Consider the following 20,499-nt stretch of genomic DNA (forward strand, 5'->3'; position numbering starts at 1 on the left):
ACACTAATATATTTATAAATAAAAATAAATTTATATATAAGTTTAATAAATTCCAAATATAAAAATCTCCATTGGTATTTTATCTCATTTAATTAAAAAAAATTGTAACTCTAAAATGGTTTGCTTCCATTAAGTTCTTCACCAGCAGTCAGATAAAAACTTAGAATAAATGGAAAGTATTGTTTTAATAATAATTTTTTAAAAATTATCAAAAGCTAAACATAAAAATATCCCCTGAACCCAGTGTCTTGAGATGGACAAAGATGAAAAGTAATCAGGAAGATGAACCCTCTCCCATAGACTTAAAAAGGATTCTGTAGCTCACCGTATGGGAAACAATTAATGAAAAATATAAATCTCTCTAAATGTTCACTGCTGTTTCCTAAAAGAACCATCTGCAAAACTTAAAGCTCCATCAAATTCCTGTAAGTCATTTGATCAAACAATAATTTAGTAGATCACATACCATAAAGAGGTTTCATCCTAAATTTAAGATTCTTCTTTTGAACACACAGCAAGTGAAAGAGCCTCACAACATTATTCCCCTTTCAGAAATTCTACATTTGGTTCAACAATGCATGTTCAATTAAAAACATTCAAGTGTGATCAGAATACCAACTGCTTTAAATAATACAACTCTAGCCCAACAGTATAGCTCACAAATACCTCTTCATATCCAAACCAAATCGACAACTTTACACATGAGTATAAAGCACACAGACTAGGGAGCCTGAGAACTCTGGCCACTGCATTGCCTCTATACCACCTTCAGCTTCCCCAGACATTGAAAAACATTAAAAAACAACTTCAGTTACAGGTCTCTTGGGTAATGTTCTGAGTTCCAAAAGAATAGACTTTAAAAGCATATTGTAAAAACACAGTCTCAGCTCTAGTTCTATTATGAACAAAAATACCATTAGTTGGTAAAATAAGACCAAGATATACCACTTCAGCTAGTTCTAGACAAACCCATTCTGCATATACTGGAACAAGACATAACTCACAAACCCTGCATTTCTCTTTGGTTCATTTCAGAGACATAATTTTCACAAAAAAACCAGCCAAGTTAAAGCACCACCAGAAAAAAATGGCAAAGTGTCTGGCTTTGTGGAAAAAAACAACTATCCCTGGTTTGATTCCAGTAGTGAACATCTTTTGACAAACTATGTGACCCATACAAGCATTTATGGATTCTGGAACCCATACACACAAAGCATAAATGCAAACCAAACTCTGAGGTCAAATTCCACTTGCACCAAAAATAAAAACAGCAGAGTATATAACTTGAGCTATGATATCTGATATATTGTGACTACCATGTACATATAATTTGTATGACAAATTAAGAACAGAATGCAGAGCAGACTACTTACTTCAAAAGGTCTCGGAAGACTATGTATCAGTAGTAAAAGTCCATGATTTTGAACTGAAAATCTTTAAGAATTTTGGGAGTATCACAGCTCAAGAGGCTCTACTACACCAAAAAATAAAATAAAATAGTAATAATAATAAAGTTGAAGCTTGAACAGCCACAACAAGCTGCCTTTCAAAGGATAACCATGAGCTATGCATTAAGTTGGGGAGTCAGGTGTCTTATATTGAAAAGCTAGTTAAATAATCTAAGGTACCCGTCTTGAAAATGACAGACAACCATGTTTGAGGTGAGAACAGGATCTGAGGTCCCTGCGCTCCCGAGGCCCTGCTTGAGAGGCAGCACCGTGGGGTGCCCTGGCTGGGCTGGCTGACCTTTTCCACAGTGCAGCAGAGTGCGTGGATCCCTCCACCAGCGGAGTGAGTTGCTTCAAGGGAGATTCGGGGAAATGCAGGGACACTGTCCTCACTGGAGGGCAAAGTAGAGAACTGCTCATCAAAACTTGACAAACTAGACGGGCACATGGAGAATGTGGAGGAACGGTTGGAGAAATCAGAGGCCAGGACCAAAGTCTGTGAAAAAGAAATCGCTGAGAATAAATCTATGGCTAACATGCTTTTTAAAACTGTTGTTCGTTAGAATGGACACTGATGTTGTTGCAGGGATAGGAAACATCTGCATCTTGGAATCTAGGGAGGGATAAAAGGCCCAGCCATGAATCTCAAAGAGAAATGAAGCCCAGACAATACGGGCATCAATGAGAAGGTCACCATGGAGCACTGCTTAGGAGGCAGCCGCTAAAGAAAGCCATGGTGGAGGGCTGTGCTCATTCTGTCTGTCAGACAAGTTTCTGAATATGACAAATAAGAAAATAAAGCTTTCACAAGGGCTAAAGATGCTAGTTGTTCTAATACTTTGCCTAAACATATAAGTCAAAACATTATAACTGATTTTTCTTTTAAAGCTAGTCTGCAGACACCAAAAATTCTAATTCCTAACTTGATCCTCAAAATTTTTAAATTTGGTGCATATCTAATAAAGATCCAGAGAATGACAGAAAATAAGAAGGAAAGAGGAACAAAGGCATTGATAAAACAAATTCTAAGTGCAAGCTCAGCTGCAACTAAATTTTGTAATAAAAGATAATCTACTTTACAAGTGACAAATGTTTTGGTAAGCCCTAATGGGTCAAAAGGCTTTAGGACATAAAAGTGACAAATAGTAAGAGAAAGAATATAAAATACAAAGTATCATATTCACTTTTTCTAGTGACAGGAAAATCTACTTTTGACAGTTTTCAATGTCAAGCGAAATTTCAATCTTCTTCTTAATATTTACCTTCCAATTTACCATCCACACTAGAGATGGAAAGATGTGAATTATAAAAGGTCATTACAATGTTATGAAAATCCAGTGGCTAAACTGATGAAGACAAGTAACCAATGACAGTAAATATTTTGTTAATAAACTTTTTATGGTTAGATCATTTGTGAAGGGAAGGAAAGATAGAAGAAACCTGGCTTCTGCTACTCCTAGGAAACATCTGCTTGCCAAGGTCACACTCGCAGACGCAGACTGCTGAAACAAGTAGCGTGCAGCAGACTCCAGACTCAAGCCCTGGGAGACTGAGCGTCAGGTAACTGAGAGGTTAACAGATGGGATGCATGTAGCAGTTTTTCTTTCTTTCAGTATTCACTCGGTAAGTTCTTTCTAGAACTTAAGATTTAACTTTTTAATAATATCACATGGAAAATACAAAAAGAAAACCATAAAACCATACTACCAATACTTAAGAAACTATCCATATTGTCAAATACCACAAATACAACTAAATCTCAAAAGCTCAACCTATTAGCTACCTCAAGATCTACTCATGACACCCAAAATGCTAGAATCTCAAAAATCTCTTTAAAGATTTAAAGAGCAAGAAAAGTTTTAGGAAATCTGGAGAATGCAGACAGACATGAAGCATAAAGACAGATTTACAACGATTTCCTCTTACACTCATTCCATTTAAACAGATGGTCACAACCAACACCACCACGGAGCCAAGAACATCCTCAGTAACGTCCACTAGTGTTCTGTTGGCCTTCACTACATTGAGATCACTGCTAAAACAAACCCAAGATCTTACAACTGAAAGCGTAGGGACTCGAACTAACTGGGACATTTTACTGCACAGCTTGTTTCTGATTACTTTCTGATTAACATTTTTCTGACAAACTAAGTTTTTTTTAAAATTCTGGCTTTGAGACATCCATGAGAAAACTGATCAACATCAAAAGAATTTCTAAGCAAATTTCTCAGAGAATTTACTTAGGGAAAAAAGACATAAAAATCTATACAGTATTGTGATTAATATATATTTATAATTTTTATTTTATTAACAGCCAAAATTTTAAGGTCAGAGAGGTAAGGAAAGGGTTCTCATATGAAATAGGCTCAACGAAGATAAGGGGTATGATTGCTGGTATTTCTTCTCTTACTCCAGTAAACTGAAGTTCCTCCAGTCATTGTTCCACTGCCTCATACCAATCTTGAGCAGCATAAACTTGAGTATCTTTATCAAAACAGTTATCAGTTATCAAACAACTAGCATCAAACTTGTGAGTCTAGAGGCTTTCATTAAAGAATGTCTGATTTTTATCCACAATCTAAATTTATACACAGTAAACTAATCACAACTTTAAAATATTCTTCACTCTCTATCCCAGGTAAATGTCATCAAGAAAGTCAACAAGGCACAACCATAAGCCAGTTATTGGTATTATTACATTCAGATTCTGCTCTAAGATGCCACTGACACCTGAGAACACCCTAATGAAAAAGCTAATTATTTAAAGTCTGCTTTCATTTGTACAATACCAACAGAAAAATCCAGAAGTCTTCAACAGACGCACTATGACTTCAAAGAGCTCATTATTTGTACCTGCTTTGCCTTTCAGGATTTTATTCTGGTAATACTGCCATTCCAACTGGGGGTTTGCTCCAAGACGCAAGGGTGCCCTTCCTGTGCCCTTGTTACTTGTAACAGCCACTGGTTTTCCTATAAGGAAAAGAATAAAATTATTTTAAAACCTAAGTAGAGGAATGTTAACAACACTGACAACATCTGTAAAGAAAGATTTAAAAAATGACTTTTTTCTTAGGCGTTCGTTTGGGTGTTAATCTACAAAGGAGCTATTATCTTTAAAGATTACCAATCACCATGCACAAATCATTTAAGTTTCTCAGCACCCTCTAAAAAGTAAAGTATTGACAATTTTGATGCATTTATTCAACTTTAAAGCAATATTATACCTAGCTTTCCATTGTTTTTGTTTGGTTTCTTACAGTTAGAGAACAGGTAACTCAGGACCCTAGATTCAGACTGTAGGAGTAAGGAGAGAAGGAACTAACTCATCTAGATTTTTAACATTCCTGGTGTCAGAAAGGTAGAGTAGTATCTAAACTAATCTAGTTTTATAGCAAAAGATACTATATAATCAGATGTTGAGTATACAGTTCTCAATTTTAGATTTATAAAGTTTTTCATGTATCACTTCCCTGTGTAAGTGACAACTATAACTTCTAAAGCAACAGCATAATTAATTTACATATACTTTATTGGATGCATTTGCTGTAAGAACAAAAATAAGTAAATAATGATCAAAAAGTCACTCATGGTAACCCCAGCACAAAAACAAAGTCCTATGGTAACCCCAGCAGCCTCTGTGCTTCTTAAGGGAGGAGCTGACTCTCGAAAGAAAATGTTGCATCTCTCAGAGAACCACTGAAAAGTTCAAAGTCAGTATTTTTTAAAGTGCTGATTAGCTCACAAATATCTAAAATTCCCTTAAAACAAAGATTGCACAGATGACAATATACTTTAGTGATATTCAGTGACACAAAATTGTAATAAAAAGATTGCAACATTTACTATGTACAGGATAGTTACTCAAGAGAAAGCACTTTGAAACCTTTATGATCCTATTAACCAATGTCACCCCATTCAATTTAATAAAAGAGAAAGCACAGTGACTCATGTCTCAAAGACACCTGCTACCATAAAATTCCCATTAACAAAGTAATAGTAAATATAGATAAAAATATGGAAAATGCCCAATGCTAGTCCCAGCCTTCAGCTGAAGATGAGTGCTTCCCTAAAGAACTGAGTTTAATAGGGAGAAAAACTTTTGTAATTTCATGATATAGGGAAGAAAATTTGGAAGCAGGGATTTTGCCAAGGAAAATTAGAACTATTCCCTTAAAAAGATTCTGTGATCCCTTAGAATATATACTTATAACAGTCTATCAATTTTCTGAAAATATAAACAAGAATACAGACCTTTGAGATCTGGTCTATTTCTTATACCCACTGATACAAAGAAGCAATCCATATCAACATGCATGATACAGCTCTGATGTCTGGGTGAACTCAGTACCGGCACATTTCCTAGAAGGAAAAAGAGAATGTTCAAACCCAAACTAATTTTTAATATAAAACAAATCTAGTTAATTTTACAAATTAAATGCTTACAAGTCTTAAAAATATAGAATCTATTATAGATCATTTCTATTACCTCAGGAAAAGGCAAATTTCAGTTTCTTTAGCTCTAAAAGTAATTCAGATACAAACTAAACTTCCAAGCACCTAAAATCAATTGCGAAAATACCATGTTTCTTTACTAGTCTGTATTCTAATAAAGTCTCAAATTAAAAGTTTGTCTAAATGCTTATTTTAACATTTCTGTGTGCTACTTTATAAAAATGTATAAAGGTGTTTTTTATAGTTACCTGGAGCTAAGTAACTTCAGATAAACAGTACACCACATACAGTCTACAGACATTCCTTGACAAAAATAACAATAAAAATGGCTACTATTATTGAGAAGGCACTAGATGGCAGCCACTGTTGTAGGAGGTTTATATATGAGAATTCAACACTACAAGTTTAGTACTATCTTATTATGCCCATTTTATAGACAGTACTTGCTTAAGTCACCCAGCCAGTGGGAGACCAGCTGGCAATCAACCCCAGGCAGTCGGATTTCAGAGCCACCATGGTTGTTCTAAACAGACATGCTTAAAAAATAGTTCAAGAAGCAAAAATCTGTGTAAATTCTCCTCATACCATTAAATACTATTAACAATCAGCTCTAAAGCGTATAGACCACTTTTAAGGAGATAAAGGTGGGTGTTCTCTCCTAAGGACTATGGTTTCTAATCACCCTTAGCTTCAGGGAGAGTCACAGGGGTTATTTTAACATTAATCCAGCCACAACCACAGCTTTCCTCCTACCCTTTTCCCTAGTCCTCCAGATACAGTCTTGGAAATAGGAACCCTGAACTTGTAAGAAGTTCCAATCTCATAAAGGAGTTTTCCCCTGCTAGATTTAAGAATACTAGTACTGAAGGTTACTCTACATAATAGATTTCCAAAAACTTACATCTACTGCCCAAAAGGTTCAGACTACTCCATTTACTAAATTGTGACCATGGAAGCATTTATCTAGTTCTATGTACCAGGTACTGAGCCTTGTTCATGTTGTTCTCCTTAAGCTCTCAGCCCCCAGGGGAGCACAAGCACTACCACTCCACTGCACAGAAGAAACTGAGACTCAGGAGAATGACGTGCCCATGGTCCTGCTTCCGGAGTGCAGCAGAGCCAGGATTTGGGTCAGGCTATGATATCTAATTCCAAAGCCATGCATTTCCTTGCTACCCTCTATATTACCTTGAGAAAAGATTTATGAAATAAATCTTAACAATCATAATTCTGCTCTGTAAAAGTATATTATATAAACATAATGCAAACCACCTTAAACAATGGCTTTAAACAGAATGCATATACCAAATGGTTACTGAATGCTTTCATACAATATAAAATTTTTTCATTTTATTTCCATTCATGGAACTCATTCATTAGAATTCCTTGAAGCTTCCAACGTTAAATGACCTTTAGGTTACAAGGCCAAGACATGACATCAAGATAATCTAATAACTGTAACATTATTCTGAAATATTTCAGAAATAACAAAATGCATCAAGCAGCAGAACATAACAGAAAAAGTCTAAATGGAGAGACTGTAACTTTCTAGGACAAAACCATGAGCTTCTCTCTGTACCTCAGTTTCCATAGCTATAAATTAAATGGTAATATTAAATGTTTTCAGAGATCCTTCCCCCTGGGGGGAAAATATATAATCTGTAAAAAGCAACTAAAACCTCAAAACAGGTATTAATTTACAATAACTGGTATGAAAACATAGTTGGTTATTATTGTTTTTGATATAGAAAATATATTTGTAAGGAAATACAATTAACCAATCTACTTATATGTGAAAATACTTTATCTCCCTAAAAGTTTTACCACTACAATTAAAAGTCATGTCAAAGTTATTTAATTATTTAAAAATCATTATGATGCAAGTTTTTAGAAATTAAGTTACTCTCACAAACCAATTCATTCTTACAGGAGTTTAAGTGCTAAATATAATACATGTTATATTTTACATAGCTCAAAACCTCAACAACTCATAAGGCCTACACGAGGAATGAATGTTGAGAACCTTGTTACTGTTTAAATTACCTAAAAAGTTTCAGTTAGTCATACTTTAATCTATTTCATAAAAATATTTCAATAAATAAGAAAGCATTCCCCTGACCTGTGGTGTCACACTGGATAAGGTGTCAACCTGGAATGCTGAGGATGCCAGTTCAAGACACCAGGCTTGCCCAGTCAAGGCACAAACGAGAAGCAACTGTGAGCTGGTGCTTCCTGTTCTTCCCTCCCCCCGCCTTTCTCTCTTTCTCTAAAATCAATAAATAAAATCTTTTAAAAATTATTTTAAAAAGAAAGCTTTCTATGTTGTTATACTTACTATAACTTACATAACCTGATACTCCCAAAGCCTTTTATCTTATGAGAGCTTAATATATTGATCAGAATACCAATGACAGCTTAAGAATAAAATGATCAAGCATGACTATTTATTAAGAAAACAATTTTATAAGTATCTACCTGTGTCAGTTACAACAAGTGCAGACCTGCCTGTTTTCATTTTTTTTAACTTTTCCCTTCCTGGGAAGATACCACTACTTTGTCTTTGCAGGGTATTGACAAACTCAGTCAGCTCACATTTCCACATTGATATGTGATGCAGTCTTGAACGAGAATAGAAGTCTGAAATAAAACTGCAGTCTGAGGGTCTGGATGGCACTGAAGGTGCTGCCGTGCTAAGAGCAGGTGCTGAAGTGCTTTTTGTGCTTGAAGGCCCCTGAACAGTGGAGTGGTGAGCACCATTTATTTTAGTCTTAGTGTGCAAAGATGACATGGAGAAGGAATTTGTTCTATGTGGACTCCGCAAAGCATCTGTGTTGCTGGTGCTTTGCTGGAACAGTTGCATACCACAGTCTCTGAAGTCAGTGCTGCTTGTCTCGGACTCCCCTTCCTCCTGGGCAGAGTCTGCGGAAAGCCTGCTGGCAACACTGCTGACCGCAGACGCCCAGCAATCCTGTGTCTTTAAGGCACCATTAGAGCTATGAGTGTGGCCATTAAAAACGGCAGGGCTGTCTCTATGATGCGGAGTTCCATTCTGCTTCCTTCCTGGGAAGATCTGCTCTAGCTCCACAAAACTAAAGTCACTATTTGCATCTTCTTCATTACAATTGTTCATTCCATTGACTTTGACTTCTTTTTCTGTCTCAAGCTTCTTAACTATGTGATTTCTAAAACAGGAAAAAATTATTCTTAAATTATTAAAGTTTGACTTTCAAGCTAAAACAATTTTTCATTTAAACATATCTTATGATATACACTTTGATATTTCCCTTTATTTTTTAAAAATACTTTTAAAGAATTTATTCATTTTTAGAAAGGAGAGTGAGAGAGAAGAGAGAGAGAAGGGGGGAGGAGCAGGAAGTATCAACTCCCATATGTGCCTTGACCAGGCAAGCCCATTGTTTCAAACCGGTGACCTCAGGGTTCCAGGTTGACACTTGATCCACTGAGCCACCACAGGTCAGGCAATATTTCCCCCTTTAAAAACTGAATAATTAAGCCACAAATTTTATATTTTTTCTCTCCATAAAAGATATTCTTTGCTAAACCTAAGTAGCAAGATAACTAGGAAAACTAATACAGCCTTTTAGGTTTTTTTTAAGCTTCAGACACCCTCAAAGAAAATATACAATGGGATCCTTTTAGGGTTAAGAAAAATCTACAAAACTTTTTTCAATTACTTTTCACACTGAAAATTCATTGGACTCCATAAGCTCTAAACACCCAGTTGTAGCACAGTGTCTGCCACATACCAGGGAGTCAATAGATATTTGCTGAATTAATGCTATATGAACATGGGTAAGCAACTCTGAGTTCTTAATTCCTGCTTTTAATTTTAGTCTATGTAAAACATTTTTCAGCACCTTAAACCCAACACTGCTACAATACTGTGGCCAGTGTTAGTGTCACTCAGGACAAGACTGACAAACCATATTCATTAATCCATTAATGGGGCCAAATGTTGCAAAACTGAATAAAAAGAAAGAGCTAGGTCAATGTGTGTAACTCAGTAAAATTTGTACATAGAAAAATAAGGACATTTGTCCGTTAACAAGGGAAATAGCATTTCATTCTAAGAGAAGCATATTTAGATGCCAAGGTGGTCCAAGGCAATCTGGACCTATGACAGGCTTATAAATGCAGGACCTATCACAGTTGTTATGCTAAATTCACATCCTGGCTCCTCTAGATATTTGCTTGTTAATGCTCAACAATAAAGACAAAATTCATTTGTGTTCATGAAACCACCTAAGTGACCAAAATAAAAAGCTGTATTACAGAGCAAATTCATTCTTAGAAACATCCATAGCAGTAATCAAATTACATTTCAGCCTCCAGATGAGGTGTCATATATCATACCAAGGCATAGGTGAGATTACCACAGTATTACCAGGTTTAATCTAAAGTCACTCATCTAATACCTACATGGTATATCAGTGATGACATCTGAATAAACAGAGAAGTCACACGAGTCAGATGCAAAACATTACCACCCATTTCTTTCTTTCTTTTTCTTTTTTTAGGTGAGAGGACAAGGAGATAGTGAGGCAGACTCCCATATGTGCCCCGACAGGGATCTATCTGGCAACCCCACCTGGGGGCCAATGCTTGAGTACCCAGCTGTTTTTAGCACCCAAGGCTGATGCACTCCAAAGAAGCTGTCCTTAGTGCCCAGGGCCACACATGAACCAATCAAGCCACTAGCTGTGGGAGAGGAAGAGACAGAGAAGGAGGAGAAGAAGGGGGGGGGGAGAAGCAGATGGTCGCTTCTCTTGTGTGCCCTGTCCGGGGATCTAACCCGGGATGTCCATACACCAGGCTGATGCTCTATCCACTGAGGCACTGGCCAGAACCATTATCACTCATTTCTGGGTTGGCTTTGCTGTGGCTGACCATCTCATGGAATATGACAGCCATATCTGAGTAGATCCAATCCTCACAGACGACCAGGCCAATGAAAGGGAAAAAGATGACCAACTAAAATAATTAAAGGAGGAAGGAAAGAAAACCTAATTTGTTAAATGTCAGAGAAAGTCTGGCCCTTGAGATAAGAGAAAGCAAGGGTGCAAAAGTCACATAAAAGAACTTCAAAGAAATTTGTAAAATGTATTAAATATACTGAAAAATAAAGATCACACTGTAAGCAAGTAAAATAAGTTAGGAAAGACAGCTTTCTTCCGTGTCACAAGTATAAAGATTCTTTACATGTTTACTAGCAACATACACAATAGAAATGCATATACTTGCAAGAAAACACACTGCAAATATACATTCTCTTAGTTTTTCCGGTCTATACGAGTGGATATTGACAAAGTAGCTGTACTGGAAATGTATCATTGGTAAACACACACAGTAGTCCTCCCTTATCTGCATTTCAGTTTCCACAGTTTCAGTTAATCTGCAAATCAGCTGTGGTCTGAAAATATTAGATGGAAAATTCCAGAAGTTAACAATTCATAAGATTAAAATTGCACACCTAAGTAGCCTCATTACTGAGGTATTTTATTATCTCACATTAGGAGAAGGCTGAATACAGTACAATAAGTATTTTAGAGACAGAGAGACTCCTTATTTATTTAACTTTTATTACAGTATATTGCTATAACTGTTCTATTTTATTATATCTCCTACTATGCCTAATTTATAAATTAAACTTTATCACAGGTGCGTGTGCATAGAAAAAACATAATGTAGAAAGAATTTGGTACTATCTGTGGTTTCAGGCATCCATCCACTGGGGTTTGTGGAACTTAATCCCCTGTGGATGAGGGGGAACTACTGTATCTATTTTCTACTTTTATTACTGTGGGTAAGAAAAAAAATATGGAGTATTTGCAGAGGTTTTCTGGTATTACTTATTTTTTCTACCTTCATAGTACAAAAAAATTCAAAGTTTTAGGTAATGTGAAAACATCTGATTGTGCTTATAAATGAATTCAAGTTAAAGAAGAAAAAACAAGAACAAAAACTACAGAAGGTAATGATACTGAATCCTCCCAGGTTAGACTCGTGGTCTTTTGCAGAAGATATATCCTACTCCCAAAGCAAGCAATTTAATAAATAAGGAGAAGGCTGATGATGATAATGAACCCCCTGATATACAAGTTAAGGTAATCACCAATTAACTGTGAAACCAACTTTCCCAGGATTATTGCAATTAAAAAATCAGTCACATCAAATAAACTCTAGATTCACCTCTACCTCTGTAACATTTAGAGTCACCAACTAAATTTTCATTGATATAAAACATTTACATATCTGGAACTGTTCTGAATTTGGAATTTTTCAAAAATAACCTGGAAATGTTAACATTTCTGTTAACTGTCTTTTGGTGCATACCACATGAAAGTATAGCTGGCACAGTTCATTCAGTGTTTGACAAAACATTCTATAGCAAATTTCTTGTGTGAAAAATATTACTTTCAGAAAAATCCATGGAAATTTTTATTTGTAATTTAAGATCCATTAGTTTAACATGCAAATTTAAAACTGAAAAACCTTCTCATTTTACACTTATTTATCAAACTTTCATAATAAAAATAATTTTTTAAGACATACACACACCTATTTCAGCATGTTTAACACAGATGAACGGCCAGGCTATACAACTGTTTCTATCTTCAGGGACCAGGAACCACACCCACAGCTAAATACTACATCTTTGCAGAATTACCACTCCAGACAAACTTACACCCCGTTGTTGAGCTGCTTGGCTCTACTGCTTGGACCGGGCACCGGGTCCTCAGGTTTGCATACAGGATTGAAGCTGAGACCTTTCTGCACAGTGGACTGCTTGCTGTATAGCTGATAGGGAACGTAGGACAGGAGTCGCCCAGCTTTGATGCTGCAACAAAAAAGTAACACCAGTTGAAGAGTTCAATACTTGGGGGAAATGAGCTTCATGAAAAATCAATGTCCTTGCCTGACCTATGGTGGCACAATGGATAGAGCATGAACCTGGAACACTGAGGTTACCAGTTCGAAACTGAGGATCAATCAATAAACAACTAAAGTAAAGCAACTATGAGTTAGTATTTCTCTCTCTCTCCATCCCTCCTTCTCTCTAAAAATCAATAAAATCTTAAAAAAAAAAGATCAATGTTCTTATAGATGGGAATATGTCACCAACAAGCCATTGTTCCTACTTCAGTCCTTTTTCCTCTGCTTTAGTGGTCCTAATACAATATAAACTTACTTACACTCTGAAGAATGACATTCTGCCCATGAAAAGACACACAGCTGAGATTTTAAAAATTAGTGGCCAACAATTCTACATAAGAAAAGAACTAGAGTAGGATGAGAAAAACCACAGCATGAAGTTGGACTAGTTAATATTTTTATCTTTAGTACCAACCACAATTTCCCCTCAAATAACTGCACATTTAGACCGTCTCAAATTCCACCTCACATATTAAGTCTTCCCAGAATCAACTGGATGAGGATCTGCAATTTCCACAACTCATGTTGTCTATTAAATGTGAAAAGCTGAAGTAAATGGGATGAAATAAAGAACCTCAACTTAAGAGTAATATATAATTTATACTATTTTAATGTGTGTAAGGTGATAGGTGACAAGGCCACTTGAGGACATGAACTCTGTGAGGGCAGAAGCTATCATCATATATACCCTATTCCAAATGCTGACTGTGCATCAGACACAATCAGTATTGTAACACTAGGTGCTACAGGCCCATTAACTGACACACTCAAACATCTAGTCCTTTGTACTTCAGAACTACAACTAATTTGATTAAGATATCTTAAACTGATTTTTGCTTTCTAATAAATTGAGTTATATATGGTTACTATACCATTTAAAGTATTTTCAACTTAAAATTTAAAATAGCCAACCAATATACTTATGCTAACATCTACTTTTATTTTTTCAAGTGAGAGGAGGGGATAGAGAGACAAAATCTCTCATGTGCCCCCACTGGAATTCACTCGGCAACCCCAGTCTGGGGCTGAGGCTTGAACCAACCGAGCCACTGGCCATGAGAGGGGAAGAGAGAGAGATGGGAGAGAGCAAGGGGGAGAGAAGCAGATGGTCACTTCTCACGTGTGCCTTGACCAGAAATCCAACCCAGGATGTCCACACACCAGGCTGACGCTCTATCCACTGAGCCAGCCGGCCAGGGCCACTAACATCCAAATTATAAAACAGGCTTCGTTAAGTATAAGGAAATATTTCTAAACATATCTCTAGCTTTAAACCTAAAATGTATACTAAGAAGGACATTTTAATTATTTAGGGAAATGATTAGTAAGTAATGGAATGTAGATACTTTTCTTATTGTCATAAAGCGAACAGTTTTAACATTTAACTTTGTCAAAGGGCATTCTGCAAAACATTTTTTAAAAATGTAAGAAATGGCCTGACCAAGCGGTGGCGCAGTGGATAGAGTATTGTACTGGGAAGTGGAAAAACCAGGTTCGAGACACCGAGGTTGCCAGCTTGAGCGCAGGCTCATCTGGTTTGAGCAAGGTTCACCAGCTTGAGCCCAAAGTCGCTGGCTCGAGCAAGGGGTCACTCGGTCTGCTGAAGGCCCGTGGTCAAGGCACGTATGAGAAAGCAATCAATGAACAACTAAGGAGCTACAATGAAGAACTGATACTTCTCATTTCTCTCCCTTCCTGTTTGTCCCCTATCTGCCCCTCTCTCTGACTCTCTCTGTTCTGCCACACACACACACACAAAAAAAAGTAAGAAATGACTGAATCGGCTAATAAAAAAACAACTTAAAATACTGAGTCAACTGTGAACACAGGACAACACAGTAATGATATACACTTGCTTCTCCCACCTACTGACAGCGCTGCAGTGAGGCAGTCTTTAAAGTGATCTCTAAGGTCAACACTGATCACAAACATGGTGTAAAATCTCATCTTGCTCCTAACAAGAGCCATGTCACCCAGAATTTAGTCTTATATGACTAAGTCCATGGAGACTGATACAAAGTAAGAGAGCCAATTCAAATACTTCAGGTCTCAAATCAGACACCCTCAGAGACACCTAGAAAAAAAAATTAAAGCCCAATAAACAATACAAATGTCTGACAAGAAATTCTTTTGAAGCCCAAACCATGATCAGTTGTATACTCTAATTATTCCCAGTTTATCCACTTACTATATAATCATCTAGATATATGAACAGAAACATTATCTGAAAGTATACTTTAAAAAAATCTCTCAGGGATTTAATTTCTAATAGTTTTTAATTTCACTGCTTACCCTAAGTACTAAGGAACTGTATCCATCTACATTTTCCACTATCCTTCTTACAAAAAAAATTTAAAAAGCCAAATACCAAAGTCCAAACTTCAAAACCAAAGGAGCTTCACTTTACCAAAAGATGATTTCCTGATATACTGAGCTTTCCATATACTTTACACTGCAAATCTTATTCTAATGTATATGAAAGAGTTTACATTCTATACAATGGGTCAGGCACACAGTAACTGCCAAGTGAAATATTCATCTTCTCTAACGTAATTCTTGCTTTCCCTATATCCCAATCCCACTCAAGTTACCTCTAAAACAAAACTTTTATCTATCTAACAGTTCTCTAAATCATTTCTTATTTCTATCAACTGACAATGAATGTACACTGATAGTTACAACCAGATTTCGGAAAATTTGACAGAAATTAAGATACAACAAAATCAAGCCTGACCAGCAGCTGTGGCCCTACAATCATGCATACATAAACCAACTTAGGTTTCATGGCACAGATACCAGGGAATTCTTATCAAAGCAATCACCCCAGACACTTAGAAAGTGGTAGTTGTTTTTTAAACTGCTCAAATTAAAAACAGAAAAGCTAGCCTGACCAGGCGGTGGTGCAGTGGATAGTGTCGGACTGGGATGTGGAGGACCCAGGTTCGAGACCCCAAGGCCACCAGCTTGAGTGCAGGCTCATCTGGTTTGAGCAAGTGGTCGCTTGCTCTGCTGTAGCCCCCCAGTCAAGGCACATATGAGAAATCAATCAATGAACTAAGGTGCCACAACGAAGAATTAATGCTTCTCATCTCTCTCCCTTCCTGTCTGTCTTGTCCCCCCCCCCGTCTCTGTCACACAAAAAAAACAATCCCCCCCCCGAAAAGCTAATTATAGAAGAGAATATCATGTATCATCCATTAAATAGCTAATATATAAATGTTTAAAATTTTTTAAATGTTAAAAAATTTAAGTTTAATAAAATCTTATTAAAACCTCTAAGAAGGGCCCTGGCCGGTTGGCTCAGTGTATGAGCGTCAGCCTGGCGTACGGAAGTCCTGTGTTCGATTCCGGCCAGGGCACACAGGAGAGGCGCCCATCTGCTTCTTCACCCCTCCCCCTCTCCTTCCTCTCTGTCTCTCTCTTCCCCTTCCGCAGCCGAAGCTCCATTGGAGCAAAAGATGGCCCGGGTGCTGGGGATGGCTCCTTGGCCTCTGCCCCAGGCACTAGAGTGGCTCTGGTCAGGACAGAGCGACACCCCAGATGGGCGTGCCAGGTGGATCCTGGTCGGGTGCATGCGGGAGTTGTCTGACTGCCTCCCCATTTCCAGCTTCAGAAAAGTACAAAAAAATAAAAATAAAAATAAATAAAATACAAATCTCTGAGAAGATTAGGATTAAGAGTGTGAAAGAGATCAGTAATGTGCTTTAATCAAAAGAAGTCCATCCTATAACAAGTACAAAAAAATAAAAATAAAATAAAATAAAAACCTCTGAGATTAGGATTAAGAGTGTGAAAGAGATCAGTAATGTGCTTTAATCAAAAGAAGTCCATCCTATAACACAGTAGACACTGAGCATTTATTTTCTGTATTAAGATATATGCCCAGACTGATTCATTTCCATGTGGGGCAATTCACCTGTAACAACCTTAATTAAGCTTGCCAAAGAGCAGACCCAAACAGGAGTCAGAAAACCTGGACTCTGAATACTGCTATTCTTAGGCAAACAGTTAACCTTATATATGCTTCCTTATATATAAAATGAAGCTATACAATCATGATATCCAAAGTCACTGTATTTCAAAAACAAATGATACTAAAATAAAATCCATTAAAGTGAATTATTTTATTTATTCACTTGTTTATTTATAGGTGAGAGAAGGGGAGATAGTGAAGCAGACTAGCCCATGCAGCCCGACCAGGATCCATCTGGCAACCCCATCTTGGACCAGTGCTCCAGTTCTGAGCTATTTTTAGTGTCTGAACCTGATGCGCTCCAACAGAGCTATCCTCAGCCCTGGGAGCCACACTCAAACCAATTGAGCCACTGGCTGTGAGAGGGAGAGGGGCGAGAAGCAGATGGTCACTTGTGTGTGCCGTAACAGGGAATTGAACCTAGGATGTCCATATACTGGACCAATGCTCTATCCACCGAGCCACCAGCCAGAGCCTAAAAGTGAATTTTATAACTTACAACTGCCAGTTACTTTTTCTATTGCATTACCTCTGTAGCTGCATTCGGGGCAAGGAGTAAGTATAAAGAAAAGAGTTGTCATGACAACCACTATTTTCTCAACAATTCCAGTCCTACTAGTAACAGCCCTTTTTACTTCTACTCTCCTACTGTCAGTCCATGGAGCTACCCCATACCCTCCAAAGCCAAACTCAATATCCCCAGATCAAAACTCAAGGTCTAGCATAAAAATAGTACTGCAATATCTTACGCAACAACATACAACTGACTCTGGAATGATCCTAACTTCTTCACTGAAAACTTCACACTTCCTTTTTAAGGAGACACAGCTCACTGACTATATAATGAATGAACAGTAAGCTAGATCATGAGGACATGGCACATGGAATCAATGGGATGTTCTAGGGATGGGCCTTCAACAATCCCTGAAGGTTTAAAAAACCCTTAATCTATGAAGCACATTTGACTTTCTGGAAGTCAAATGCACTTTTTAAAAAAATGCCCTTTTGACTTCTTGAAATTTTTAAATATTTGCTAATGTTTTTAAAAGAAAAAATTTAAAAAACAACAGCTATTTCTTATATGGTATGCCTCTACAATGTGCCACATTGTATTAATTTGCACAAATCATTTCTAGTTCTCACATAACCATAGCAGGCAGATATTAGCCTTCTTTTACTAAAAAACTGAAGTTCAGAATGACTGCATAATTTTCCCAAAGTCACACAAGATGACAGGCATATTTAATTACTGAGTTCAGATGTGACCCAGGTGTGTCTCCAGAGCCCAAGCACAGGCTTTGCCATGATTCTGTGCTGCCTTCCACTGAATCTGTGCTGCTACGTCTGCTATACCAAGGAGCTCGCAACACTAAATCTGCTGAATAGACTAAAAAATTACTAAATTTTTCATTAACACTTCATAATATCTAACCATTTATACAATTACTACCTAGTCATACATAGTTAGGATTTTAGTATTTCCACTTTTAACTTCCATAAATCTAGCTTGCAATCACTCATATATATTAGTATCATTTCAAAATATAAATCACTTACGTATGGTTCATCACCAAAGTTCCAGATGATGTATTTAAATTTAGGAAGTTAACACAAATGGTCACCACTGATTTACAACACATCAATTCCAAACAGGGAGGACTGACTAACCTGTAATAAGTGCACAACTATTTGCCAAATGAGTAACTTGCTTAATCAATCCCCTCCTATCACTGCTTCCAGCCGCTTATCTGAATCATTGCCCCTAATTCCTGGTAGCTGAGGTTCCAAAAACACTAATGTAGTACTTTTAATAGGACATCAAATCCTAGGTCACCTAAATTATCAATGTGAGGTTAAAAGTAGTGTTTAAGACATTAATTCTCACCCTTAAGAGGCAATGTAAGTGTTTATTATAGAAATAAAATGCATTCCAATTTGTTTTAAAAGATTTTATTTATTAATTTTACAGAGAGAAAGGAGGAGGAACACAAGAAGTATCAACTCATAGTTGCTTTGTTCATTGACTGCTTGTTGTACATGCCTTGACCCAGGCTTCGAACTGGCGACCTCAGCATTCCAGGTTGACACTTTATCCACTGCGCCACCACTGGCCAGGCTAAAATGTATTCCAATTTTTAAAACTCATTAAACTTACCTTTCCACAATCCACTCTGGCCGAATTACCTTCTCCCCCTTTAATTCTTTAATTTTGGCAGTAGGAAGATTTGTGGCAATAATGTGTGTTGTTTTGGATCTGGAATAATACACATGGTATTGGCCTCCATGCAACATCATTAGCTTTCTCAATTCCTCAGCAGAAGGATCTGTAAAGTTAATATTAAAATATATTAAGAGTTTTTTATATGTAAGAAAGTAGAGCCCAAGCTGAATAATCCTTTACTTAAACAGGTCATTCAAAGAACGTATCGCTGGCTCACTTTCTCCTTGGATGGTGAACAACGTTGGGAGGAAAATCACAAGGTGATAAAGCTATTCTACCTTACCCACGGTGTTTTTCAACTGCCTGTATGCAGACTAGTCTGCCAGAAATTTCATATTTCATGCCGGTCCATGAAAGAGTTAACCACCCTGAGGCTGTATTAAGATTATAGACTCAAAGATGTTAGTTGAATGCATATATGTTCAGGGTGATTTCTGCCTTAGTGGTTCCTGAAGTTAAATTTCCTGTTTTCACTGATCCCTTAGTATAAAAAGGTTGCAAGCACAGCCTCTGCAAATCCTTCTCCTTGTTGCTAGACACAGTGAACCAACATAGAAACATCTCCTGCTAAGAGGGGCCTAGAAGAGCAAATAGAGACCTCAAGTAATGAATCAAATACTAAAAACAGAGCCAATACTTTTAAACTTCTGACCACATTTAGCTATAAGACCTTGATATTGGTATCTTATGTTTAAAAAAATGTACAATATTCTTCATTTATGAGTCAGTTTACAGAGACTCCCAACTAATCTTACAACCTTCAGAATACAGCAGGTCCTCGAGTAGCAATCACTTTGTTATTGAGGTGATGAGATGCCAGAGAAACTTGACTCATTTACATCAGTTAGCCTCTGGTAAAAGTGGTTTTATTATACGTCATTTCACTTAAAGTTATTGAGGACTTACTGCAGTAGTACAATAGTAGTCAGTGAGATAAACTGCTCATACTTACTATAAGCAGACACAGTGTAAGGCTTATTAATAGATTTTACTCCTATGAAATAATTTAAAATTTGATTTGACTACATAAAAGTTAAAATAATCTTACTCGCTTTCCTAATATAAATCTGCATCGAAGCCAAAATATAAACTCCACCAATAAAGAAAAAAACTATTGCAGACTGAGAAACACTTTTACAATTTTGTTTCAAAATATCTTATTCTTAATAAAACTATTTTTAAAATACCTTGAACAAGAATCAATGTAGTTTATGCTTTCCCATAAAAATGCCTGACTCACTAAAGTTATATTATAACTCGCATTTACTATCACATTAAACTAATTATTTTTAATACCTTTTCTAGTTCTTTCCACTGTTATCCTAATGAAAGCTCTAAATCACAACTCCTCTAGCACTAGTTGTACCTGGGGCAGGGGATGGGGTCACAGGAGGCTTAAGTATCTACTTTGTTATTCAAGCAACAGATTTCCTTAAGCCCAAACAAAACAG

At 36.8% G+C, this 20,499-nt stretch overlaps 1 protein-coding gene across 10 annotated transcripts in view; it reads right to left on the minus strand.

Annotated features, from left to right (window-relative positions):
- Positions 1–20,499, minus strand: part of REV1 (REV1 DNA directed polymerase) — a 116,500-nt gene that overhangs the window by 33,455 nt on the left and 62,546 nt on the right. For 8 of the 10 annotated variants that reach the window (XM_066377570.1, XM_066377569.1, XM_066377567.1 and 5 more), the window contains 5 exons: positions 18,983–19,151; positions 12,607–12,759; positions 8,376–9,082; positions 5,700–5,807; positions 4,302–4,418 (listed from right to left, as the gene is read on the minus strand). In XM_066377570.1, coding sequence (XP_066233667.1) covers positions 4,302–4,418; positions 5,700–5,807; positions 8,376–9,082; positions 12,607–12,759; positions 18,983–19,151 — 1,254 coding nt within the window. Of the gene's footprint in view, positions 1–4,301; positions 4,419–5,699; positions 5,808–8,375; positions 9,083–12,606; positions 12,760–18,384; positions 18,474–18,982; positions 19,152–20,499 lie in introns of those variants that run through there. The other 2 variants (XM_066377568.1, XM_066377572.1) reach the window with 2 other exon arrangements.

The sequence above is a fragment of the Saccopteryx leptura genome, chromosome 3 (genome assembly GCF_036850995.1).
Source record: "Saccopteryx leptura isolate mSacLep1 chromosome 3, mSacLep1_pri_phased_curated, whole genome shotgun sequence".
NCBI lineage: Eukaryota > Metazoa > Chordata > Mammalia > Chiroptera > Emballonuridae > Saccopteryx > Saccopteryx leptura.